Consider the following 27,545-nt stretch of genomic DNA (forward strand, 5'->3'; position numbering starts at 1 on the left):
TTCCAGCTTCATAAAAACATAAGAAGAGCCCTATCAGATCAGAGCCGTGTCCAGTGTCCTGTCCCACTCAGCGGCCAACCAGTTCCTCTGGAGGGCCAACAATAGGGCACAGAATACCCTTCCGCTCCCACCCCAAGAGGTCCAAATAAACATCACTCACATTGGATAGCTCGGAATCGGGGGAAAGTGGGGGAGCCACCAGCCCCCACCTCAAAGAAGTCCTTCCTCTTGTCCAAACCGGGGGAAGCCTGCACTGTGATGCGGTGCTTAAAATCTGAGAGAAAGGAGGAGAGGGGGAAAACACACATCATGATCCAGTTGTGGCCCCCATGCCCAAAGGGACACAGGGTAAAAAAAAGGGAACAAGAGACGAATCCAGAAAAGCCTCAATTAAGACTCCTGTGGTGGAAAGAGTCGTCGAGTCATGGCCGACTTATAGCGACCCTGTAGGGCTTTCAAGATAAGAGGTGAGCAGAGGTGGTTTGCCATGGCTGGCCTCCGTGTAGAAGAAGAAGAAGAGAAGAGATTGGATTTATACCCCGCCCTTCACTACCCAAAGGTGTCTCAGAGCGGCTTACAAACTCCTTTCCCTTCCCCTCCCCACAAGAGACACCCTGTGAGGTAGATGGGGCTGAGAGAGCTCTGACACAAACTGCTCTTTTTCAAGGACAGCTGTGCCAGAGCTTGTGATTGACCCAAGGTCACATCAGCAGGTGCAAGTGGAGGAGTGGGGAATCAAACCCGGTTCTCCCAGATTAGAGTCCGTGCACTTAACCACTACACCAAACTGGCTCCACCAAACTGTAGGGCCCCTGGACTTCCTCGGGTGGCCTCCCATCCAAGCACTAACCAGGGCCGACCCTGCTTAGCTTCCATGAGGTGGCAACTTTCATCTTCCCACCCACACAACACTGAACACATGACCCCAATCTTTCCCCACCAGGGTCGTACCAAGGGGCATGCTGATGCGTTCCCCGTCCCTCCCTTTCAGCTTGTTCCTCTTGAAGGTCCCCTTCCGCTTCTTCACGTGGGGCCGATCTCGGTTCATCTGCTGGATGAGGAGGCTTAGCTCGCGCTCAAAAACCTCCAGCTCCCACTCGGCCAGCTCATGCTCCCGCTGGCGCAGAAACTCCTCCTGGGACTTCTGTTTCAGGGCTGCTTGCTTCAGCTCCTCCTCACGGCTCAGCAGCTCCTGAGGGGAACGGGAGAAGGGGGCACTTAAAGACCTGGGCAACGAGAGAAGAGGCTGGGCTCTGAGAACCTGAGGGTAGCTGAACTTTTGTGGCTTTTTAAACTTCCTGTCTGTCCAACCCTCCCACAAAACTCCTCCTGTCTGCACGTCCCATGCAACACTGTAGTCCCAGCCAAACTGATCTACTTTCTGTTACTGAAGCTGCATTGCCTGTCAGCATTGTATGGTTGGCACTGTCACCTAGAACATTCTCAGTGTTTGTGAATATTCCATGACACTGCAGTAGCTGTAAGGGGTGGTGGGAGGAGGCAAGGGGACTCAGTGACAGGAAGAGTGCTATTTTTTTTGTTATATCTATCTATCCAAAATATGCATGCACGATCCAGTACTAGAAGAGCTGGTAGGTCTGATACCGTTCTCTCTTCCTCACCTTCTCCTTGGCACGCAGCTCATCAAACATGTCTTGGATCTCCACTTTCCAGTCGTCCTGCATAGAGTGGAAGGACTCCTGGGGCATGTCACGGAGAACTTGAGCCTCCAGCACTGTCAGCTGCGACAGGATGGATGCAAAGCTGGGGCGACGGTGGGGGTCCTGTTCCCAGCACTCTGGCGAGAAGGAGAAACAGAATGCAAAGAGGTGTCAACACCAGCGGGTGGAACCACCAGCTCCTCCGCTGTCTCTCCTTTTGTCTGGTTTGCTACTATGCATTTGGAACCCGGAGGGTGCTAGTCACTGTACAGAACACAGATACGACAACTCTTCTTGCTAGTCAGCTGAAAGCCAGCACGAGACAGAGAAGAGAGACCCTCATTTTTCTGGGCTTTCTCCTCCTGTGGTTAGTTGTCATTTTACAGCCTTATTCATAGTAGAACGTTTTCGTTGCCTGGTGACATCCCACGTTATACCTCCCCTCTACATCTGTATCTCGCCCTTCCTCCAAGGAGCTCAAGGCAGGGCACATGGTTCTCCCTCACCCATTTTGTCCTCACAACAACCCTGTGAGGTAGACTGAGAGGAAGCAATAGGCTGGGATCACCCAGTGAGCTTCACAGATGTAAACCTGGGCCTCCCAAGTCCTAGTCTGACACTGTAACCACTACATGGCTCAGATTCTAACACCTGACAGATTCACAACCAATGCTCCCTCTAAGCCGTGGAGTCTTGTGAGCAAAAATTCTACTCTGTGAGCTACTGGCATTAAAGCTGTGAGTGAGCGATTTGGCTACTGCATAAATCAGTTTGCTCTGGAGCCATCCTTCCTGAGCTGAGACAAAAATGTGTGAGCTGGAGGCTAACAAAAACTGTGAGCTAGCTCACACTAACTCAGCTTAGAGGGAACACTGTTCACAGCCAAAGTTATATCCTATGAATTTTAAGTGCACTGGAATTTAGACGTGTTTCTCTCAAATTAGGACTGGCCCAAGAGGGTAGCCCTTGTTGGACGATTTTTGTTCGACCACATGTACAGGGTGGAGTGGTACATGTGATCCTCCCAATACGCACAATCACCATTTTGTCTGAAAGGTGTGTCAGGTGGCGTTTCAGCCTTGGTGCACGGGTGCCAGAACCTGGGAAAATTCTGCTACATGTGTTCTGGGGCACAGAAAATGTGTATCAGGATTTCCCCAGGTTCTAGCACACATGTACCAAGGCTGAAAACCCACCCGACACCCCTTTCAGACAAAATGGCGATTGCACATACTCAAAGGATCATGTGCAGGTGTTCCAGAGACATGCGACTGGTGGCCTTCCAGTGTGTGGGTTTGTAAAGACTGCAAAAGGGCTTTTGTGACAACCATCTTAAGCATGGTATGATCCTGAGAGGGGTGCCGGGCTGCAGAGGATGCTGAGCAGCAGCTAGAGGGGGAGGCTTGGGTGGGGCTATGGAAACGGTACAAGCACCTTCCTTGACTCAGGAAGGCCTGTTGTGCTTGCACCTGAGGAGACACTAGCATTGGAATAAATAAAAAGAGTCTTCAAGCATGCCCTTTCAAAAGCGTAGGGCATGGTCTCCAGGAGTAAGAATTTTATTGTGGTGGTGGTGAGACTTGAATCTCCTTCCACACAACTTCTTGTTGGGAACTGAACGGTAAAAGTAGTCCTGCTGGATCAGACTTATGGCCCATCTAGTCCACCATCCTGTTTTTCTCAGGAGCATGTGACTGGCCACAGTAAGGCACTGAGGCACTGAGACTAAAGCCTCCTCTTGCTGCTAACCCCCCCCCCCCAGTGAGTGGTATTCTGCCTCTGAACATGCAGGTTCCATTTAGTCATCAGGGCCTGATAGCCTTTGGTGGACCAATCCTCCAGGAAGTTGTCTAATCCCCTTTATGAAGCCAGCTAAGGTAGCAGCACCCATCACACTATATCATGTGACAATGAAGTCTGAGTCCAAGAAAGTTTTATTCATGGTATAAGCTTTCGTGTGCAAGCACACTTCCTCAGATACAACAGAAAGACCTCCTCAACCATTACTTATAGGGGGTGGGGTGGGGGTTGTTGTCAGGGATGACCATTTAGTGTCAAGATGTATAAGTACGGGGTGATTATAGCTGACATTGGATGTAAGAAAGATCTGTGAGTTAACAGAGGCGGGAAAGAGGTTCGAGTCCAGTGGCATCTAAAAGATAAATAAAGTTCAATTCTGAGTACAAGCAAGAACCGAGAGACTTAACATGTACACTCCTTGAGATTCCTAGAATCAGATTTCTTCAAATATTATATATAAGGTGGGGGGTTAGTTGCCAGGAACAGCTAATTAGAGCCAAGATGCCTAGGTAACTGAGCAATAAACACAGGTAAGATTGGAATAATAGATTAGGTAACTCAAAACAGTTCAATGCCTCATCAGTGACTTACAACCTCTACTGAATAAAGAAAGTTCTCTTTCATAGGTACTGGGGAGCAAACCTTTTCTTGCACACAGACAGCCCCCCAATCTCAAACAACTCCTCACCCACCAATAATGCAATATCTAATTTGAGCATGGGCACTGGTACCAGAGCTTGCAACAGACCCAGATGCCAACTTTGCTGCCACATACATCCAGACAACTCAGTCACTGGACCCAATAACATCAACGACACCATCTCAGGCTTATTCACTTGCTCATCTTCCAACATTGTATATGCCATTAAATGCCAATAACACCCTCAGTTCCCTACATAGGGAAAACAGGTCAAACCCTATGCCAAAGGATAAACGGATACAAATCTGACATCAAGAATCACAAGACTGAGAAACCTGTAGGAGAACACTTCAGTCTCCCAGGAGAACAATTCAACCTCAGTGGGGGACCTCAAAGTAGCTGTTTTATTGCGAAGGAACTTCAGAAACAGATGGGAATTTATTTTTATTTATTCATTAAATTTGTATCCCGCCCTTCCAACATGGGCTCAGGGCGGTGAACAGAAGAAGAAGAAGAAGGAGGAGGAGGAGGAGGAGGAGGAGGAGGAGGAGAAGAAGAAGAAGAAAGAAGGGATTCGATTTATACCCCACCCTTCACTACCCAAAGGTGTCTCAGAGCGGCTTACAAACTCCTTTCCCTTCCCCTCCCCACAACAGACACCCTGTGAGGTAGGTGGGGCTGAGAGAACTCTTGACAGAAACTGCTCTTTTTCAAGAACAGCTGTGCCAGAGTTATGGCTTGCCCAAGGTCATCCAGCCAGGTGCAAGTGGAGGAGTGGGGAATCAAACCCGGTTCTCCCAGATTAGAGTCCGCGCACTTAACCACTACACCAAACTGGCTCACTCCGCAAATGCCATACATAAAACAATAAACAATCATTACCTATAAAACAGTTAAAAGTTGGTGCTCAACAGACCATATCAATTCCATAATAGAATGTCAATAACACACTCCGAGTAAACACAACTGTCTCTGCTCAGTTGATGTTACACTATAACTGTCATCCCCATACCAGGGGCAGTGTGCCTCATGATGTTAATACGGTGGTGGTACAATAGCGGTGGCAGCCCCTACTCAAAAGCCTGGCGGAAGAGCTCCGTCTTACAGGCCCTGCGGAACTGCATAAGGTCCCGCAGGGCCCTGATCTCCTCCGGGAGCTCGTTCCACCAGGTAGGGGCCGCCACCGAAAAAGCCCTGGCCCTGGTTGCAGCATATTTAACTAACTTGGGGGCTGGGATAACCAACAGATGTTGCCCCCCTGACCGTAGTGCCCTTGGGGGAACATATGGGGAAAGGCGGTCCCTCAGGTAAGCCGGACCCTGGCCATATAGGGCTTTAAAGGTAAGAACCAGCACTGTGAAACGGATCCGGTATGCTATTGGCAGCCAGTGCAGCGCCTTCAGCACAGGCTGGATAGGGTCCCGCCTAGTGAGACCCATCAGCAGCCTGGCTGCTGCATTCTGTACTAGCTGCAGCTTCCAGATCTGCAACAAAGGCAGCCCCATATAGTAGTCTATCCTCGAGGTGACCATCGTATGGATCACTGTGGCCAGGTCATCACGATCCAGGTAGGGAACCAACTGTCGCGCCAGCTGAAGATGGTAGAAGGCTGACTTGACAGTGGCTGCCACCTGGACCTTTATCATTAAAGAGGAGTCCAGGAGCACCCCCAAACTCCTAACCCTCGGCGCCGGCACTAAAGGCACCTCGTCGAAGGTCGGGAGAGGGAGCCCCAACCCCAAACCGATCCGACTCAGGCCCAGGACCTCTGTCTTTGCCGGGTTTAGTTTCAGCCGGCTCAGAATCAGCCAACCAGCCACAGCTTGCAACGCCCTATGAAGGTCATCAGGACTGGAGTCCGACTGGCCGCCCAGCATCAGAATGGAGATTGCTGAATTACAAGTTATTAAAATACTCAGAACAATGGAACCCCTAGGACTTAACAGAAAGATCAGCTGCTTATCTCATTACACATGCTAAGTCACAGAGTTCTCACTTGTACCCAGAAATCAAACGTTTTTGGAATTAAAGGTGTCACTGGACTCAAACTTAGTTCTCACATCCATTTTTAACTCCTTTATTACCTGTATATCAACTTACTGCTATTTACATGCCTCACCTAATGTGTTATTCCAGTCTTAGCTGTATTTATTGCTCAGTTACTTATGCATCTTGACTCTAATTAGCTCTTCCTGGCAACTAAACCCCCCCCCCCCAATATGTCATAGTTGAGGAAATCTGTTTCTAGGAATCGGAAAGTCTTGTTCTCGCTTGTACCCAGAACTGAACTTTGTCTTTTAGGTGCCACTGGACTTAAACCTCATTCCCAAGTCTGTTTGCCAACTCTTGTATTTGTATACTAATTTACTGTCATTCACAGATCTTTCTTGCATTGAATCGCAGCTATAATCACACCGTAGTTATACATCTTGGCCAGTGTTCCCTCTAAGCTGAGTTAGTGTGAGCTAGCTCACAGTTTTTTAGCCTCCAGCTCACACATTTTTTTGTCTTAGCTCAGGAAGGATGGCTCCAGAGCAAACCGGTAGCCAACTCGCCCACTCACAACTTTAATACCAGTAGCTCACAAAGTAGATTGCTCACAAGACGTCACAAAAATTAGAGGGGGCAAAACAGATGTGGAAAAGGGGGGGGGGGGAGCCCAAAGCAATAGGGACGAACGAGTGACAAAAACAGGGGCACCCAAAGCAGCGCTTCAGAAGATGAATGTAGAGGTCAAGTAGATCTGCATGTGAGTAGGTGTGGTCCTTAAGTTACGCTGATCCCCAGCCACACGGGGCTTCAGAGGGTTGATAGCAGCACCTGGTGCTGGAGGGGAAGGAGTAAGGCCCCTCTCCCCATGGTCCTGATCCAAATCAGCACCTTGGAATCAAATTTCAGTGTGGAACTCCCGGTGCATGTCTGATCAACAGGACCCAGGATTAGGGATGGACAAGAACCGCAAAAATGCAGTTTGGTTTGTGGCCAGAGTGAACCAGTTCTCTCTCTGACGTGGTTTGTGGCCAAACCGAACCAGTTCGCTCTCTGACGTGGTTTGTGGGCCCAGCAAACCTCATTTAAAGGGACAGCATTCCCTTCAAACAGGGTTTTCAGAAAGCAGCAAAAACAGCTGACCAGCAGGAGGTTCCCAGCCACTCAGCTGTTTCAGGGTTTCTTGTGCAGCAGGAAAGCTAGGAAATGGGGAGCAGCCTGTCCAGGGTCAGGCACCGCTTCAACAGGGGAAGCCCCCGTCTTTTGCCCAGCAGTTTGGGAGAGCCTGGGCACTCACCCACCCTCTCCCTGTCACCTGATGATGCCCCCCAGACCTCCCATTCGGAACTCGCCCTGGAGGCCAGCAGCAGAGAAGGGGCGGCCAACTGAGGCAGTCGGCCGAGGAGACGGCGGCTGTAAGCTGTCCAGCAGCAGCAGCAGGGCCGTGGCAGCAGTACGGTGGCCAGGCCCACCCCAGAAGCCCAGGGTGGGGGAAAGTGGCACCGGCAGGGAAGGAGGCCACTCCAGCCAGAGGACCACATGGGTTGGCCATCCCCCATGGCTGGACCACTTCCTGATGGGCTCAGCTTTGCCACCGCCGGAAGAGGCCCAACCCAGGCTGGAGTGACTCCCTTCCCTGCTGGTGCCCCCTGCCCCTGGGCTCCCAGGGTGGTGCTGCGGCCCACAGCTACAGCCCTGCTGCCACTGTGTGGCTTGCTGGGGCTGTCTCCTCCACTGACAGCCTCAGCTGGCCCATCCCTCCTCTGCCACCGGCCTCCTCCTCCACCGGCCTCCTGGGTGAGTTCCCAATGGGAGGTCTGGGGGACATCATCAGACAATGCATGGAGGGTGGGCAAGCACCTGGGCTCTGCTGGATTGCAAGGCAACAGGCGGCACCTTCACGGTTGAATCGGTGCCCAACTCCAGACAGGCTGCTCTGTTTCCTGGCTTTCTTGTGCAGTCCCTTTAAACTTTAAAGGGACTTCACAAGAAAGCTGGAAACAGCTGAATGGCAGGGAGTACTCCTAGCTGCTCGGCTGTTTTTGTGGCTTCCTCCTAGAGCATAAAGCAGGAGGTTAAAGGGACTTGGAGTCCCTTTAAATCCCTGCTTTCTACTTTGGCCAGGAACCAGCATGAACCCCATGAATTGCCTCAAAAGTTCATGCAAGTCAATGACCATGGACCCGTTGTGGATTTTGGTTCCCGAACCGTGAGACAGGGCAAGATTTGTTACAGATTTTGCTTCATGGTTCAGTTTGTGCCTATCCCTACCCAGGATGGAGCTGTGAACAGTACATCATGTGGGAGAAATGTATAGGCTCACAGACAATGACCTGAAAGAAAACAGCCACACCTTTGGCTGCAGGGCCTAATCTTTTTAACAAGTGAGTATTTAAGATCAAACAGCAATGCCCCAATTAAAATGTAAATAATAAAAATGTGAAATTGGACAATAAGGAACACTGACAGGAAGACAGCTAATTCATTTGAAATGTGGTGTTTCTTTATGGATACCGTGGTCCACCAAAAAGACAGAGACCGCCTAAAAGACAAATAAGTGGCCTCTAGATCAAATCAAAGCCTCTAGAGCTGCGGTGGCTCAAGTGGTTAAGATGCTGAACTGCAGGCTGTGGAAGGTCAGTAGTTCAGCAGTTCGAGACCTGAGTGCTGCATGACGGAGTGAGCTCCCACCCCTAGTTCCAGCTCCTGCTAACCTAGCAGTTCGAAAGCAAGACATTGCAAGTAGATAAATAGGTACCACTTCGGTGGGAATGTAACAGCGTTCCGTGCGTCTTGGTGTTTAGTCATGCCGGCCACATGACCACGGAAACGTCTTCGGACAGCGCTGGCTCTTCGGCTTGGAAACGGAGATGAGCACCGCAACCCTAGAGTCGGATTCGATTGGCTTTCGAGCAAGGGAACCTTTACCTTTAGATCAAATCAAGCCTGAACTCTCTACAGAAGCTAAAATGACTAAATGTAGGCTACCCTACTTTGGCCACCTTATGAGATGGGTAAGAGTCACGGTAAAGACAACAACGCTAGGAAAAACGGAAGGCAGCCAGAAAAGAGGAAGACCCAACATGGACAGAGGAAGCCACAGCCCTCAGTTTGCAAGACCTAAGCAAGGCTGTTAAAGATAGGATGTTCTGGAGGACATTAATTCATAGGAACAACTTGATGGCACTTAATACACACAATAAAAATGCCTGTAGAAATCAATGATTTTATTTGACCCAGAGCTGTGGTGGCTGGAGAGAGATCACACTAAAGTAGTGAGGGCAACACTGATATATTTACAAATAGAGCACTCGTGGGTTCCTCTAAACAGTCACAAAAGAGGCCATTTGTTACCCTAGGAAAGCCCAACTCTGTTCTCAGCACAGTTCCAAGTCCCGCCTCCCTTCCTGGTCCTCTTACCTGCCATGAGGCGTGCAAAGGGTTCTGGGCAGGTGGATGGAATAGGTAGTGTCAGCTTGTTGACAGCAACACCGTAGGCCACAGCAAGCCCATCTATGCCCCGATACGGGACTTCCCCCGTGAGAAGCTCCCAAAGGAGGACTCCGTAACTAGAAGGAAAGGGGCACACAGAAGAGGTCATGAAACTCCAGCACGCCTGTAGTAGGTGCCTGGAACCCTGTCGCCTTACTCAATGGGACCCCCACCCTTATTCAGGCAAAAACAAAGGCACTCCCAACTTTTCTTATTTTGTGAAACACCCACTAACATAAAATCTTTTTGGTCACATGGGCTGAACAGGATCCTCGGCCTATTTATTTTGTTGTTCATGGATTCCAGGGAACAAAAGTTGCACTTGGGAATTAAAACCAATTTCCTTTCTGTACACCATAGACCAAGGGTCCTCAGCCTTTTTCACCCTATGGGCACTGTTAGAATTCTGACACAGAGTGGTGGCTGCCACATGAGGGAAAGCTCCACCACAAAATGGCTGCCACAGGAGGCAGAACCAACCGCACAGGAAGCTCGAGTGCAGGGGAGAAGAGGGGCAATTTTAAAAAACACACTGGGAAAGAGGAAAGAACAAAATCATTTTAATTGGCAAAGCCAATCGGATCCCCAAAGGCCAGTCAGAAGCCACTTCCTAAAAACACTTGGAAGGCACCAGAAAAGGTGTCGGTGGACACCATGATGCCCACAGGTACAACGCTGGAGACCCCTGTTGTTGACAGGGGCTGAGATCAAGACTGATGGGTCACGTCAACGTCCCTTATTTTGTGAAATCAGCAGTGCAAATCTTTTGGGTCATCTGGGTCTCAGCATTGTCTTTGGTGTGCGCGTGCATGCAGGCACACACCACATACCAGGGGTCGTTTCGTAGAAAAAGAGCTAAGGGAACTCATTAGCATAACTCAGTAGCATATGCCACACCCCCTGACATCACTGGAAGTGTGTCATAAGGCCACACCCACCACTCAGTCTTAGTCTTAAAGGTTAGTCTTAAAGGTGCTATTTGTTAGTCTTAAAGGTGCTATTTGTTAGTCTTAAAGGTGCTATTTGAACTCTTGGACTATTTTGCAGCAACAGACTAACACAGCTACCTCGGGGAAGCTCCTGGATGGGGCTGGGAGTCCTTGCGGAGGCCACGTGGAGTGGCCTCGGCCAGGCAGAGGGGGAGGACGCCAACTTACCCTCCTGCTTCTTCCTCCTTCTGCAACAGAATAAGGATGGAAGCAGGGGGCGGCCAGAAGAAAGGGGCGGGGCTTCGTTGTGTGCCCCGCCCCCCGCACCTCACCCGGGGGAACTGCGATCCCCCGCGATCCCCCCCGAATCCACCTCTGCCACATACACATATGTACCCTGTCTGTCATACGTATAAACGTTTTGCTCTTTCTTTAATTCGCTCATTGAAGAATTCTGGGAGTCCTGAGAACTTCACATTATGAATAGCAGTGGGAAGAGCGAGGACGTCTCAGACACTCATGTGGGAACTGGGGGCTCTGGTTTCACGTGTGTGTGGGAACCCTGCCTTTCTCTGCCCCCCTGGCATTCTATGGTCCCAAAACAGGAGTCCATGCCTGGATAGGGGCTTGTCTCTCACCTCCAGACGTCGCTGCCTCGGGAGAAAGTGGAGCTTTTGATGACTTCAGGTGCCATCCAGGCGTAGGTGCCTGCCGTGCTCATCTTGGTCGTCTTGTGCCACTCGCGGGCCAGCCCAAAATCTGTAATCTTCAAGGTCTTCCCGCTCACATCTCCGTCATCCACATATTCAGCCAGCAGGACTAGGAGAGATGAAGAGACAGAGATTTGGGATGAGATGAATGGGATTTGAGCAGAACCAAGGAGAGGAGCTTGCAGGTTCCAGAAAGAGCAACATGAGATTTCCACAGCCATTCCACAGTCTTTGTTCCCTCTCCCTCGACAAGCCAGGATCCTCAAGCCAAGAATCGTGGCTTGCTGGGAAAGGACTGGGAGAGCTCCTGTTTAGCTACAGGGCTCCCTTCATGTATCACAGCTAACCCGTTCCTTCATCATGCTGTGCACAAGGAGAAGAAGAGAAATATCAGGGATGCAGTCAAGATTAGCACAGTCAGGATTTCTGCACATTCTTATTGAACTGCAGTTCAACGGAACAGCTGAATGCAACCTATCAGTAGGTTTTAGCTTTAGTCCTTGCAAATAGCAAACAAGGTAGAAAACCACTCCTGCAGAGCAGAATTGTATGATTATTTCCATATGGATGTTTAGCTCTAATTCGACATTCAAATTGGAGTGAGGGTTTTTATTCCCCGGGGGGAGGAGCACCTACACAATATCATTCCCCTAACCTTCCATTTTCTGTGTTATCTCATGCTTTACACTGATCTTTCCTACACCTGGTTGCTTCCATGTGGAGACGACGCTGCTGCAAAGGCAGTCACTGAGGCAATGGAACATCCACATGGGAGTCTTCCCTGTACTTTCCTTGCTTCAGCCTCCCCCATGGCTATAATTTCCCCCTCCCACTGCCAGTGGGCTTTTTTTTTTTTTTTTAAGATCACTAATTTCTAGATTGCTGTAGCATTATAACACTACTTAGGTCATTTGCATGGGTCTTTGGGGGGGGGGGAACAGTGGGAGGGCTTCTAGTGACCTGTCCCCACTGCAGGACCTCCTGATGGCACCTCGTATTTTTGGCCACCGTGTGACAGAGTGTTGGACTGGATGGGCCATTGGCCTGATCCAACATTGGCTTATCTTATGTTCTTATGTTACTTATTCCCGGCTTTCATCTTTTTTAAAAAATAAGTCTCTAGCCCTTTTCAACATGAAGTCATAGGGAGAAATGAGCAGACGCTACCTTCCTCCTTATAACTCTGCAGAGCAAAGTGCTAGAGATTTGATTTTTAAAAAATGAAATTTGGGAACTAGTACATTGTTGCAACAGATCATTATAATGCCATAGTGACCTAATTATTACCAGTTTTTAAAAACCGGGGGGGGGGAACCCGTCCAGGTGGGTAGGAGGGTGGTATCCATAAGAATATAAGGCGAGCCCTGCTGGATTAGTGCCGCGACCCATCTAGTCAGGCATCCTGTTTCACAGGGTGGCCAACCAGTTACTCTAGAGCAGGTATGTCCAACAGGCAGATCGCGATCTACCAGTAGATCGCGAAGGGGTCAGAGGTAGATCACCAGCCCCACTTGGTCTCCTGGTTTGCTGGACAGGTGTTTGGGGTTTTTTGATGATTGTTTGGTGGTATTTGGTGGTCTCTCTGTTTTGTTTTTGCTTATTTTGCTTACCAGTAAATGACAGAAGGTGCATTATAAATTGGGGGGGGGGTGGAACCCAGATTTAGTGGGTTAAAATCAAATTTGACACTAATTTGAAACTTTATTTTCATGGTGGTAGATCACCGGCACTTTTGGCCGGAAAAAATAGATCACTACCTGTTCGAAGTTGGACATGCCTGCTCTAGAGGGCTTCCTGATGCTGCCTCCTAGCATTGGCATTCAGAAATTTGCTCACTTTACTCACCAGCCACAGTTCCCTCTAAGCTGCGCTAGGAGGTGTTGGCGCACAACATTTCAGAGGCCCGCTCAGAGGATTTCTGTTCAGCTTACAACCAAGCTTCTGTAGAAAACAATGGAGGACGGGGGCACCTCCTTCTAGGGCCCATAGAATTGGACCCCCTGGTCCAATCTTTTTGAAACTGGGGGGGGGTGTTGAGGAGAGGAACCTGCAGCTATGCTGCAAATTTGGTGCCTTTACTTCAAAAAACAGCCCCCCCGAGCCCCAGATACCCCTGTATTGATTCTCCATTATAGCCTATGGGTCCCCATAAGCTATAATTGAGCCAAAAAAGGTGTGTGTGGGGGGGGTTTACACACCATTATGCTTTTCAGTATGACCTGTAAACTGCCTTGAGTCACAGGGAAAAGGGGGATATAAATATCTGAATAAATTAGTAGTTTGGACAGATTGATAACATTTAAGCAACTTCCTGTTTGTTAGGTTAGGCAGGGTTTTGACAGTGACTGCTCCACCTCTGTTATACTTGTCCTGTAATGCTGGTTGTCATATTTCACTAAAAAATACAAAACAGACTGTAAGAGTCTCCCCCCCCCCCGCTGGTATGTTTTCTAAGGGTCAGTGCAGGGTGACGTTCCAAGGCCAGGACTACCAATATAGTGGACTGGGGTGGTTAGACCTGTTCTCTGGAGGACAGGTCTACCAATATAGTGGACTGAAGAAGAAGAAGAAGGAGAGACTGGATTTATACCCCGCCCTTCACTACCCAAAGGAAGAGCTGCTTACGATCTCCTCTCCCTTCCCCTCCCCACAACAGACACCCTGGGAGGCAGGCGGGGCTGTAGAACTATGGCTTGCCCAAGGTCATCCAGCAGGTGCAAGTGGAGGAGTGGGGAATCAACCCGGTTCTCCCAGATTAGAGTATGCGCACTTACATCAAACTGGCTCTCAGGACTGGAGCAGGTAGACCTATTCTCTGGAGGCCAGGTCTACCAATATAGTAGAAAGGGACAGAGAGACCTGTTCTCCGGAGACCTGGTCTACCCCTGTAGAGGACAACATTTTGTGTAATGAAATTTGACTTGATTCTGTTTTCTCTCATAATGTTTAAATTATTCTTAAGATATAGCTTAAATATAGTTTAAAAGAATTCATTCTGAGATTTTTACAAGGTTATGGAAATAATCTAAAAGAATAATTTACGCAATAGGCAAATGTAGACTTGTTCACAACTGTAATGCTACCAGCTTTTTTCACTCACGAGGTAGAATTTCTGCTCACAAGACTATGGAGCTGAGAGGGAACATTGCACACAACGAGTAGCCACTGTCAACTGAGGGAAGGAAAATGGTGCCGCTGTGGATAAGCCTTCTAAAAATGCCCATCTTCCTGTTGTGACAAATTATCTAATCCACACCCAATTTAGGGATCTACACCGATCAGCCCCATTAGTTTTCACAGTTGCAAAATCTCTAATTGGGTCTAAGATAGACTCTCTGAAAGAGACTTATCTCTTATAACCCAATAAAATATTGGGTTTGTGGTGTCTGATCTTTTGCCAGAACAAACAGGGAACTTTTCAGTTACTGATTTTATTTAAAATAAACCATAGCTCTTTTTTATCAGGCAAGAATTTGACAAGTAAATACACGTGCTAATTAATCTTAGTATTACAGAAAAAAACACAATAAAAATCTGATCTGCTAACATTTCTCAGACTTAACTAAATATACAAAGTTAAGGAAATCAGGTTTGGCTGACTGGCTATGTAAAGTTCAGAAGTCCACACATCTCACCTAAGACCTTCTCTGACTAGAAGTCCCCACAAAGAGTCTGATTAGCCCCTTGGTGTTTTGCCGCCAGTGACCCCATAGGGTTTTCAAGTCAAGAGACCTTCAGAAGTGGTTTGCCATTGCCTGCCTCTGCGCCATGACTCTGGTATTCCTTGGAGATCTCCCATCCAAATACTAGCCAAGGTAGACCCTACTTAGCTTCTGGGATCTGATGAGATTGGGCTAGCCTGGGCCCTCCAGTCCAGGGCTGATCAGCACCTTCCCATGACACTTTTTATAGAGAAGTTCACAGTTAGGAACACACAAAAATCTTTCTACCTTTAACACGTCACTGTGCTCTAATTAAAAGTATTGGTCCCCGAGCTGATTCTAAAGATACACTGAGGTGCATCTATGATAACTCTCATTAAATTCTCAGAGCAAAGTTATAAGGCTAAAACTGGCGCCTGTTCACAAATAAAAACCAACAAATCTACTATTTCTTCAGCTACACTAATGAACTGTACTTTTCCTGACAAGCTGGCTGAACCATAAAGAGCCACATGAGAATACACAGATTAACATGAATACCTATGATTAAAATCATGACTACGCAGCACTATTAACATGGCATCCATAGGCTGCAACAGATCGCACCAAACCAGGTTTGGAAAGGACTGCAGGACAACTGGGGGAATTGTGGAAACAGGATGAACAGAGGCCAATATTATGCGGATGCTTCAGAACACAACATGGCAGTAAGGAGGCCAAGGCGCAGCAAAATATCTGCTAGATTGGTATGATCTTTTTGGAAAGATCACATCCAAAGTGTGTTGGCGTGCTGTGTGGATGAGAAGTTGGGAATTGTTTATTAAGATCCTGCTCACATTGACACCATTTTCCGTATCTTAGCCCCCTGTGGCCAGAGGGCTCTTGTTTTAAAAAGTGATCAATAGATCACTATAGCATTCTAATGAACTCCTGCCATGACCCACTATTTCCTCTGAATGTCTAGCTTTCGTTTTTCTCTAACCTCTTTCACCACAGAGATATAGGGTAAAAGATGGACCCCTTACACTTCTGCAACAAAAACAGCTAGAGACTTTTTGTTGTTGTGAAGCGAAACCTGGAATTCATAGGAACTAGTAAATTGTAGAGATTGTAGATTCACAGGGTCGCTATACAGTCGAGAATGACTTAACAGCAGTGTTCCCTCTAAGCTGTGTACGTCCAGGGCGGCTCATTAACACAGGAAGCCCCACTCAGCAGCAATCTGGAGCCGCAGCACAGGGTCTTGCACTGCCCATTGCCCATTTTAAGATTACAGCAGTTATGGTCTGCTCAGGATGTGAACTCCTCCGCACAGCAGGGGAAGAAATTAGAGGGAACATTCCTTGACAGCACTTAACACTCACAGTAGATTGTGAGAAGAAATCACCATAACAGAAACCCTCCAATTACCTTAAAAAGCCTAAACCCCCCCCCCCTTTTTTCAGTGGTCACAACCAGTGTTCCCTCTAAACTGTGGAGTCTTGTGAGCAATTATTCTGCTTTGTGAGCTCCTGGCATTAAAGTTGTGAGGGAGCGATTTGGCTGCTGCATAAATTAGTTTGCTCTGGAGCCATCCTCCCTGAGCCAAGATAAAAATGTGTGATCCAGAGGCTAAAAAACTGTGAGCTAGCTCACACAAACTCAGCTTAGAGGGAACACTGGTCACAACCCCCCCCCCACTTGGCTTATAGCAGGGCCACTTGGGGAAGGAGGCGGGGCATTCTGCTAGCTATTGAGAAACTAACTGGAACTCTGAGAGGCATTCCTCAGTCACTGGGAAGTCTGGAATCCACAAATCAGCAGAAAGGAGTTGTAGCTGCTCAGTGGTAGAGTACCTGCTTTGCCTGCAGAAGGTCCCCTGGTCAGTCCCTGGCGTCTTCACATTTCAGGCGGGAGGTGATGCAAAATACCACCGGAGAGCCTGGAAGGCCACTTCCACTTCAAACAGACAAAACTGGCCCTCACAAACCAATGCTCTGACTCAATACAAGGCAACTTCATGTGGGTGTTCAGAGGTGCAGATCTTTCTCCAAGATCCTGTGCAGCATTAACAGTGCCAATCCCTTAACCATGACTAAGAGATGGGGAGTGAGCTCTGAGCCTGCAAGCTTCCTTCTCCTCCTACCTGGCACAAATTCCTCTCCCCGCACCCCCTTTCCTTATTTGCTTAAATCACATTTTTGCGTAACATTTACACTGTGTGTAAGCCACCATGAAAATTAATTAGGACTGTCCTGAGTTTGGAGTCCAAGTTTTTTTGCATAGACAAACCACACCTGCTTCACTCTGCTTTGCATTACCCGAGGTTACCACAAATGCAGATGAACGGATAAACCCACGGTCATGGGAAGAAAGGTGAAGCAGGAGAGGAGGGAGGGAGGGGGAGGGAACTCACAAGCCACTGACCTGATCCTGATCCCCACTCTGCTTTGCAGGCCGGCTGAGTGAACTCGAGCCACCATAACCTACTTCACAGGGTGAGAGGATAAAATGGGGGACGGAAAACTAGATATACCACTCTGAGTTCTTTGGAGGAAGAGCAGGTAAAACATATTAGGCCAAGGAATGTCTCAGCTGTAGGTAAGAAAATAGCAACAGCACACTGGTACCTGCCCAACTCTATACGCAAGGGACCTGGATTTGTTTAGCAAAGGTGTTTATAGCTCACCTTTCCCTTGTAGGCTCAAAATTCCAAAAGTTAAAAATATACAAGATGCTTCAAAATGCCAATTTACTCCCCCCCCCCAGAAAATGCCTCCAGCCCATACCTCATTACAAGGCCAGTGCGAGGCTTGCGGGCCAGTGTGGTGTAGTAGTTAAGAGTGCCGGACTAGTATCTGGGAAGACCCAGGTTCGAATCCATACTTGTGCCACGGAAGCTTACTGGCTGACCTTGGGCCAGTCACCCTCTCTCAAGCCTTACCTCACAGCATCGTTGTGAGGATAAAATGGAGGAGAGGAGAATGGTGTAAGCTGTCTTGGATCCCCATTGGGGAGAAAGGTGGGGTATTTTTTAAAAAATCCTCATAAATAAAAGGGCCTTACAGCATCTAAAATTTTCTAAATACGGTGCCTCCCCATCCAGGGAGCTCATTTCACAAGGTGAGAGCCACTGTCGAGACGGAACAGGGTCTGGCAGATGCCAGGTGGGCAATGTTAAGATGGGGGGGGGGGGCAGCCAGAAAGTGTCAGCTAGAGGACCATATATGGGGAAAGATGTAAGTGGCCATGAAGGGCTTGAAAGGTCATGACCAGCAGCTGGAACTGGACCCAGAAATAACCTGGCAGCCAATGCAGCTGTTTTAAAAAAGGCGAGATGTGTTCCAGTCGGCTAGCCTCAGAGAATAACTGGCATTGAGCCAGTTGGGTGTAGTGGTGAAGAGCAGCAAGACTCTAATCTGGAGAACCGGGTTTGATTCGCCACTCCTCCACATGCGGCCAGCCGGGTGACCTTCGGTTAGTCACAGCTCTCTCAGCCCCACCTACCTCACAGGCAGTGTCCCCTCTAAGCTGAGGTAGTGTGAGCTAGCTCACAGTTTTTTAGCCTCTGGCTCACATGTTTTTGTCTTAGCTCAGGAAGGACGGCTCCGGAGCAAACTATTTACGCAGTAGCCAAATCGCTCGCTTGCAACTTTGTGCCAGTAGCTCACAAAGTAGAGTTTTTTGCTCACAGGACTCCACAGCTTAGAGGGAGCATTGCTCACAGGGTGTCTGCTGTGGGGAGAAGAAGGGAAGGTGATTGTAAGCTGCTCTGAGACGCCTTCGGGTAGTGAAAGGCGGGGTATAAAAACCAACTCTGCTTCTTCTAAACCACTGTAATTTGGGCTGGTTGCATGAAAGGAGCGGTTTACATTAATTGGTTGAAAATATTTATATGCTCATATTTTCCCTGAGCATCTTAGGAGCCAAGGTAGCACCCTCCTCCACAGGTATAGGAATGCCCGATTTCCTATGAAAAATTCACCCTCGGCAGGATTTGTTCCTTGGGCCTCTGGACCGTGCTGATCCAGCCAGTCACAACGGCGATTGCTGCCTGGTTAAACTTTATAGATGGCCTTTTTGTTATGTCTCTTCAATGGTTCAGGGAACGCTGGATTTTGTCCCATATCTGATGCTTGGTTGTGTGGCCTGACTAGTTATGTATGCATGCAGCGGCATGAAAGAGCAAAAAGTACACATTTTAAAACAAGGAATGGATTTTTGAGAAAGATATACACAAATAATACTCCTGCTTCTCAACGGCTTTTGCTTGCAAGAACCAGGCGGGCTTTCAGTTCCAGTGCAATGCCTGTTGGGGATTCTTGCGCAAAGGCTGCTCTGAAAGCAGCTCCCACGATGGGAAAACGTTGCACCAGAACCGCGAGGAGATAGGTTTGTGTACACAGCAAGGGCAAGACACACCCGTACCTGGAAGTCAGCCCCACATGCAATAAATGTGGCCCAACCCTAACTGTCTGGATGGCCCCGGGGCCTACATCACATCCTGTTTGGAGATGCGGGGGAGAGCCCAGTACCAGCAACTCTGCTAATGCTTACACTGTACCACAGGGAAAAGAGTTCATGAGCAGTGGATTTAGGGTGGAGGAATACTATTCAGCTCTTCCCACACAACCTTGTGACTGCATCCTTCCACTTCTCAAGGAATATCAGAAAATTTCAAAGAGAGGAAGGAGAAAAAGCACTTTGAATACGCACAGAGTGGCTTTCACACATTCTAGGGCTGACCCCCCCCCCTTCCGACTCTCTTCTGGAATGGCTTGTCTGGGACCCTGGCCTGTCTGCCTTTTTAGGGGATGCCCAAGATTTCAGCAGAATACTTTTGTTTTTAGACGTCACCTTGCACAGGTTTGGAGGAGGTTTTCTCCTCTGGGCTTCGTGGATTCTGGGCCAGGGCTCAGCCCCAACAACTGTTTTCAGCACAGAGGTTTTAGGCTCTTGGCAAATTGCCTCTGAGCATGTACAACTCTTGCCACTGAAATGTTAACTCAGCCAGTGCCCAGAAGCATCTGAACTTGGGAGGAAAGGCATGTGGGTCAGAGGGAATGACCTCAAGGGGTGATTCCTCCCCAGCACAACTTCTTTTAGAGATGAAACTCTGATCTCTTCCCCTTTTTGACAGACATGGGAAGGGCAGTGGCTCCACACAGTTTCCTGGGGAGACAGAAAGAGGGTTTAATTGCATGTTAATCCACCCAATCAAACGTGTGCCTGGAGTTTCTGTGCTAGGAACTGAATTTCCAGGTGCATGCAAGTCTGATTCAAATGGGGACTGTGGCATGTGGGAAGAGGGTGCTAAGGTCGGCCCCCCATGTTATTTTCCTGACCTGGAATAGCACTGGGGAAACACTATTTTTCCCAATGACGAAACCTTTGTGTACCAGTTTGCCAGTTTGGTGTAGTGGTTAGGAGTGTGGACTCTAATCTGAGAGAACCGGGTTTGATTCCCCACTCCTCCACATGCAGCCAGTTGGGTGACCTTGGGTCAGTCACAGTTCTCTCAGAGCTCTCTCAGCCCCACCTACTTCACAGGGTGTCTGTTGTGGGGAGGGGAAGGGAAAGGAGATGGTAAGCTGTTCTGAGACTCCTTTGGGTAGTGAAGGGCGGGGTATAAATCCAATCTCTTCTTCTCTTCTACCTTAACAGTACACACACAACCCCCAACAAGCCAAATAGCTGGCCTCCCAGAGCCATTTCAGGTGTGGAATATGATATTGGGGGGGGGGGGGACTGAAGTCCCTTCTCCTTGAATGCCATGGTCCCAACCTAATTCAGACTTCATGCACCTGGGAACTGAGTGCCCAGTGAGGAACCTGCAAGCATGCATAGATTGTGAGGACCTGGGAGCAAACATAATGCGCAGTAAGGTTCTCTTGGGAGAGGAGGGAACCCCAAACTGAGCCATGGCATCTGGCAAGCACCCAAATACAGCCTCTCTCTGCATCTTGAGCATCAGCCCGGTCTTCAGTGCTACAACAGACCCCTGGAAAGTCGCCTTCGTCAGCACCACCCTGGTGCTAGAAGGGTTTCCTGCGCTGGCAGCTCTTGGCTGCTCTGCCAAACTTCCTCCATGCTCTTGGCACACAGATAATGGAAACGGTGCCAGAGTGAGACAGAAGGAGACATGCTCCCTCGCTCTAACTTATTCAACTCCGTTTGGGGAAAGAATCCACCTCTGGTGGTCCAAGAAGTTGACCCCGCTCCACCCCAAAAGGGGGAAATTTAGAGTACAGCACGGAAAGCTGAACTTCCCACACGGCCTCTTCTAGCCTCATCCTTTCCTCTTGCTGCTGTGGCTGCATTTCTCCTTCTCTTTAGCCCTTGCCATTGGAGTCCTACAGCTCTCAGCGCTACCTTCAAGTCATTAGTCCTCACGTTTAAGGCCTTCAGACCAGGACCCACCAAGGACTCTACCCTAGAATCAAGGTCTCAACCTAGACCCATTTTCCAGGGGCAGAACTCAGGCCTGAATCATACAAAGAACCTGAAGGTAGTGCCTCTGATCATGTGCAGAAGGGTCATTTTCTCATCAGTGAGTAACTACAGTAAGTCAGCTAGGTAATTTTACACTCTGGACTTAATAGTCTTATGGGGACATCCCCTTTTAGATAGCAATGGACATTTAGTTAGAGGCTCACTCTGTAAGCCTTGAACTTCTGGCCCAAATTCTGGCCCTGAGGGCACCGCTGATCAACTACTGCCAAACCTGTGCAACAGGAATTTGAGGCAGTCTTCCTTATCAAAGATCATGTTGTCCAACCAAGCTGGAAACCCTTACCTCTCTTTTTAGATATTAACCCCACTTCAGTTACTCTAACCCTGACTTTCTTTGGCCCTTTCATTCCCCCTTTAGTCTCAGATCAGTTCAGATGCCCAGAATGCTAGCAGACTGTAGTGGTCAGAGCGTTGGGCTATGATCAGAGAGACCCAGATTTGGATCTGTACACTTGCCATGGAAGCTTGCTGGGTGCTCTTGGGCCAGTTGCTCTCACTCAGCCTAACATACCTCAGAAGGAGGCTGTTGTGAGGATAAAATGGAGGACGGGAGAACCATACTGTAAACTGCTTTGGGCCTCCATTGGGGAGAAAAGCGGAATAAAATAAACACTTCTTATGCTCCTGTTCATTTGGGACTGCCCTAATTCTTTTTGTATTTAGGCCTGTTTCCCCATCTGCATCCATCAGGCTGTTTCCCTTTCTCCCTCATGGAACCGTTTTGGAACTATCCTAGGCTCATGTTTCCTGTTCCTCTAACTCCCTCCATCTTGAGTATCTGCCAGTCCCTCACCTCTCTCGCCAACCAACTTGTCTTGCCTTAGCATAAATGGTAACCTTTCTAGGACAGAGACATTGGTCGCTTCTCTCCAGCGTACCTCCACAGTCAGATGGTTGCTAAAATTATATTGCCAGACTGAGTGAACTCAGCAAAACAAAGACTTGTGGGGAGGAAATAGCGTACCGGAAAGGAGAGAGGAAGTTGCAGGCTTTGCCTTCAGTAGTCGCCTTCTAAGAAGACTGCCTCTCTGACCAAGAAATCCCTGGCCTGTGATCTCAGGTGTGGGAGAACAGGATGTGATGACTCAGCAAAGGCACTTGGCACGTACTCAAAAGCACTCTTTGCATGTTCAAGAGCTAGGCTCCAACACTGAGAAGCAGACACTGGATGAGCCCTGGCTGAAATTAAGCCATAAAGCCTCCTCTGAGAGAACAGGAAGACCCAACTGCTACCATTCACCTAGGCCCAAGAGAGCTCCATGAAGGGGAATTCCTCTTCTAATCCTGTCCCAAGTCCTGAGCAGCACCCCCCCCCAAAAAAAAAAGCCTTGACCACTTCCTCTGCTAGGCAACCTGGCACGTTTTAAGCCTAGCAACAAAGTAGAAATCACTTTGCCGTCCTAGCTGCTCTCCCCCCCCTGCATCTCAGCCCCGTGACCTGTAGGCGACTCAAACATTTCCCAGAGACTCTGCGTCACTGAGCACCCCATTGTGTACGAGGCTGGCAGGAGAATCAGCCCATTGTTCTGCCAGGCAGTGGGGAGGGTGGCCCACAGAGAAGGGGCTCCCCTGGCAGAACCCCACAGCGGCACCCTTCCCTGCCCCCATCGGTTGGTGCTCTGGGGCTTTTCCCTCCGTTGCCCCCCCCCCGCCCCCACTGGTCCAGGCAAGGAGGAAGCCTGAGTAACACAGCTAGCAGGAAGCGGCTTGGAGGAAGCCAGTGGCCAGACCCACCGGCGTGGGTCATTGTTTAGGCAAGGCTGGTGAACAACATTCTCCCCTCCCCCTCGCTAGCGTCCAACAGAAGGGAAGCCCTCTCTCGAATAACACTATACTATCACGCTGATAGCTGCGGCTTTCCAAGAGCCCCACAGAGTCACTGGTCAAACACACACATTAGTTATTCCTGAGGGAGGGGTTTAGAATCATAGAACAGAATCACAGAGTCACAGAGTTGGAAGGGGCCATTGCAGGCCATCTAGTCCAACCCCCTGCTCAATGCAGGATCCGTCCCTAGAGCATCCCCGACAAGTGTTTGTTCAGCCGCTGATTGAAGACTGCCGGTGAGGGAGAGGCTCACCACCTCCCTAGGCACCTGATTCCACTGTTGCACAACTCTTACTGTAAAAAAGTTTTTCCTAATATCCAGCCGGTACCCTCCCGCTCTTAATTTAAACCCATTATTCCGAGTCCTATCCTCCGCTGCCAACAGTAACAGCTCCCTGCCCTCCTCTAAGTGACAATCCTTCAAATAGGGCAGTGATGGCAAACCTTTTAGAGACCGAGTGCCCAAACGGCGACCCAAAACCCAATTATTTATCGCAAAGTGCCAACACGGCAATTTAACCTGAATACTGAGGTTTTACTTTAGAAAAAACAACTCATACATTAACTTAAGATGATCCAAACAAAGTAAGGAAAGCAATCCCAAATGCTTTCATTTACTTACAATTATTTGGCAGAGAATTCGACACTTTAATGATGGTCTGGGCCTGGCTGGGGCGATGGCACGCGTGCCCACAGAGAGTGCTCTGAGTGCCACCTCTGGCACCCGTGCCATAGGTTCGCCACCACTGAAATAGGGCAATCATGTCCCCTCCTCTAACCTCCTCTTCTCCAGACTGAACATTCCAAAGTCCCTCAGCCTTTCCTCAGAGGGCTTCGTCATCCTTGTCGCTCTCCTCTGCACCTACACCATTCTGTCTGCATCCTTTTTGAAGGGAGGCCTCCAGATCTGCACATAATACTCCAGGTGCGGCCTGACCACTGCCGTGAACAGTGGGATTATGACATTTTACGATTTGGATGTTATGCCTCTGTTGATACTCCCCAAGATAGCATTAGCCTTTTTTGTTGCTGCATCACACTGGCTGCTCATACTTAACTTATGGTCCACCCATGCCCCAAGATCTTGTTCACACACACTGCTACCCAGAAGTGTACCCCCATCCAGTATGCATGTTCCTCATTTTTGTTACCCAGATGTAGAACTCGGCACTTATCCTTGCTAAATTGCATCTTGTTCACACCTGCCCGCTTTTCCAGTGTGTTCAGATCTCACTGGATTTTATGTCTATCTTCTGGTGTCTTCGCTGCTCCTCCCAATTTGGTGCCATCTGCAATTTTAATGCGTAGCCCCTCCACACCCTCAGTTTCATCAGAGGCAGGTCTCCCAGGCCTATAGAGAAGAGAGTGTTCTCCCCCATCGAGCATGTGCAGAGTGCCTTCCACCTCCCCTCCCCTGCCAAGCTGTATAATCACAACTAGCTCCTCCACATCCAAAGGCATCTTGCTGGGTCAAAGCCAGGCTCTTTCTAGACCAACCTTCTGTTTCCAAGAACTGGCCTGCTGAAAAGATCAGGGTTAAAGGTTTCCAGGACAGGTTTGCAACATCCAGGAAGGGCTGGCTGCACCCGGAACTTAATCTCAGTCAAGGCTCACCATCTAGTGCACCTCCAAGACCTATTTTCAATGCCAGGGCCCCAGAATAGGCTCACACGCACCCCATACTTTTTATTATTTCTGTAACATCTAAGTCAGCCCTGACCCAGATAGCCCAGGCTAACCCAAAATCTTGTCAGACCTCAGAAGAGAAGCAAGGTCGGCCCTGGCTAGTATTTGGATGGGAGACGACCAAGGAAGTCCAGGGTCGCTATGCAGAGGAAGGCAATGGCAAACCACCTCCGCATGTCTCTCGCCTTGAAAACCCCGAGGGGCTGCCATACATCTGCTGCAACTTAAGGGCAAATACACACATACACACACAGCCTGATGAAGAGTTCAGGGAAAAGCAAACGTTCACACACTGTCTTATACACTTTTGGACGGTCCCAATAAATGGTACTGCATGGATTGTACCCCTATTGAACGCGAGGCCAACCAATGCAGCCGGTTTCAGCCCCAGTATCTAAAACAAACTAACAACCATATCACTGGGTAGATTCAAGTGGGTAGCCGTGTAGCTCTGAAGCAAAAGAACAAAGTTTGAGTCCACTTGGCACCTTTAAGACCAACGACGTTTACTTCTTGGTATAAAACAGAGGTCATTTTGGGGGGGATCACGGGGGAACACAGTTCCCCCGGGTGAGGTACGGGGGTTGGGGCACATGATGAAGCCCCGCTCCCTGCTTCCAGCCGCCCCGCTTCCGGCCCTCATTCAGCCAGGAGGAGGCAGGAGAAGAGGGAAGGTAAGTTGCTTCCTCCCCGCCTCTCCCCACCCCTGCCTGCCTGGAGCCAGGGAGGGCCTTGGCGGGGCTTCCTCGCACTCCCGCCGGCCTTGCAGGTCCACCTCCGGGGCCCCTGATGTCAGGGGGTGTGGCATATGCTAATGAGTTATGCTAATGAATTCCCCTAGCTCTTTTTCTACGAAACGACCCCTGGTATAAAATACCTGACGAAGTGCGCATGCACATGAACGCTTATACCCAGAATTAAACTTTGTTGGTCTTAAAGGTGGCACTGGACTCAAACTTCATATCACTGGATGACACACATGTCTGAGTAACAAGAAACAGGCCCAGCTGGAGGCTGGGAAGAGCAGAACTGATACCGGAACAGCCAGTCAAGCGGGTGATAAGGAAGCAACTGGTAGAACTGGAAACTGATCCTCATGACAGGGGGTGGGCGGAGTGAGAAAGAGGAAAGCCCAGAGAGGCAAGAAGGAAGGGAGGGGTCCACTGGCTACGCTCCCCTCCTACCTTCCCCGCGGCTTCACTGATAAGCAGCAGCTTCCTGTGCTCGCTAGCCCGGTCAGGAAAACAGAACAGAAAGGGAAGAGTTAGCGGGTATTAAAATCAGCATGGTGGCAGGGCGGGGGGGGGGGGACATCAGCGCTGCCTCTTCCAGGAGGCTGTGACTGTGGGATAACTCTTGCTCTGCCAAAGCAGCAAATAAGCCAGTGTTTGTGTGTTTGCCAGGCTGGCAATGAAAACGGGGAGGAACTCCAACAGGGATGTGGGGGGGAGAGAGAAATCCCCCAAACAACATCTAGCAAGCTGTCTACTTGGGAAGGGCCCCTTCCCTGCCACTAACTCACTGGAGGGGCTTAGATCAGTTGCTATCAAGCACCGCCAGGCCCAAATTCACAAAGTGGGGATGTTATAGGGCTGCTCTTTAACCTGCTATCAAGCACAAAGTGTTATCGTAGGAACCCAGCTCTGAGGCCACTGCAGTCGCAACAACACCGACAGGCAGACTCTCGACACACAAAACCTTACATTTCGTCAAATGCATCTCTCTCTTTTTTAAAAAAAAAATAAGAACATTTCTATGCCACCTCTCCAGAAAAGCTGCTTGAGACAGCTTCTTGCGCTCCCTGGCGTCCTGCCACACTTTAAAGAGCTGTACATGGCAAGCAGGTCAGCTAAAAACTTCTCATCCTGCCCCCTCTCCCCAAGATTCACAGGACTCTGAAAGAGATAGTCGGTGCAGCTCCAGAAACCAAATTCTCAGGGCATCCACACAGCACACTCCCTTATCCACTCCATACATTCTTCTGGCTTAGCTGGATAACACTTCTTAATCTGTCCTGGGGTTCAGATCCAAAGCCTGGTTGACATTTAGGCAATGCCGTGCAGCACAAGGACGAAAAATAGAGTAACTGTGAACTGAATGCCTTTCCCTCCCCACTGAACAATCACAGGCATGAACACACATTTGGGATTGGAGGGGGGGGGGTTGAATAGCTTCTAAATCAGAGAGTTTGGGTCTCATGCTATTATTCAGCCTCTTTACCTCTTTGTTTAGCAAGTGTTCATCCCACTGGTAGAAGACATTGATAATAACAATGTATACAGGAATTATAAATGTGTATTGGCGCTCTCTCTCACACGCACAAATAGTGTTTCTGCTTGTGTTCCCGCAATCAAGTATGACATATACCGTATAGCTGATGAAGTGAGCAAAAGTGAGAAAGCGTATACCCTGGAAATTCCTGTTGCTCTTTGGGTGCGTTCAGACGAGGCATTTATGCCGGTATAGATGCCGGTTGGAATCGGTGTACTTACGGGCGATCACACAGCGAACATCTGCGTTCCGGCCCTAACTGTTGTAAACAGCCTTTAACCACTGTATTCTGCTACTAGGTCCCCAAGTGGTGGTATTCTGAGTGCACCGGTTCCAACCGCATTATCCCCGTCTGATCGCTCTCCGGTGGTGTCTAGCCACTTCCG

General features: G+C 49.1%; 1 protein-coding gene across 1 annotated transcript in view; it reads right to left on the reverse strand.

Annotated features, from left to right (window-relative positions):
• Positions 1–27,545, reverse strand: part of MAP3K11 (mitogen-activated protein kinase kinase kinase 11) — a 47,290-nt gene that overhangs the window by 8,921 nt on the left and 10,824 nt on the right. Inside the window, exons 2-6 of the mRNA XM_015423912.1 lie at positions 11,150–11,330; positions 9,511–9,659; positions 1,623–1,798; positions 952–1,192; positions 161–274 (exon numbers count right to left, since the gene is read on the reverse strand). Coding sequence (XP_015279398.1) covers positions 161–274; positions 952–1,192; positions 1,623–1,798; positions 9,511–9,659; positions 11,150–11,330 — 861 coding nt within the window. The remainder of the gene's footprint in view (positions 1–160; positions 275–951; positions 1,193–1,622; positions 1,799–9,510; positions 9,660–11,149; positions 11,331–27,545) is intronic.

The sequence above is a fragment of the Gekko japonicus genome, unplaced genomic scaffold, assembly GCF_001447785.1.
Source record: "Gekko japonicus isolate JY-2015 unplaced genomic scaffold, Gekko_japonicus_V1.1 scaffold313, whole genome shotgun sequence".
Taxonomy (NCBI): Eukaryota; Metazoa; Chordata; class Lepidosauria; order Squamata; family Gekkonidae; genus Gekko; species Gekko japonicus.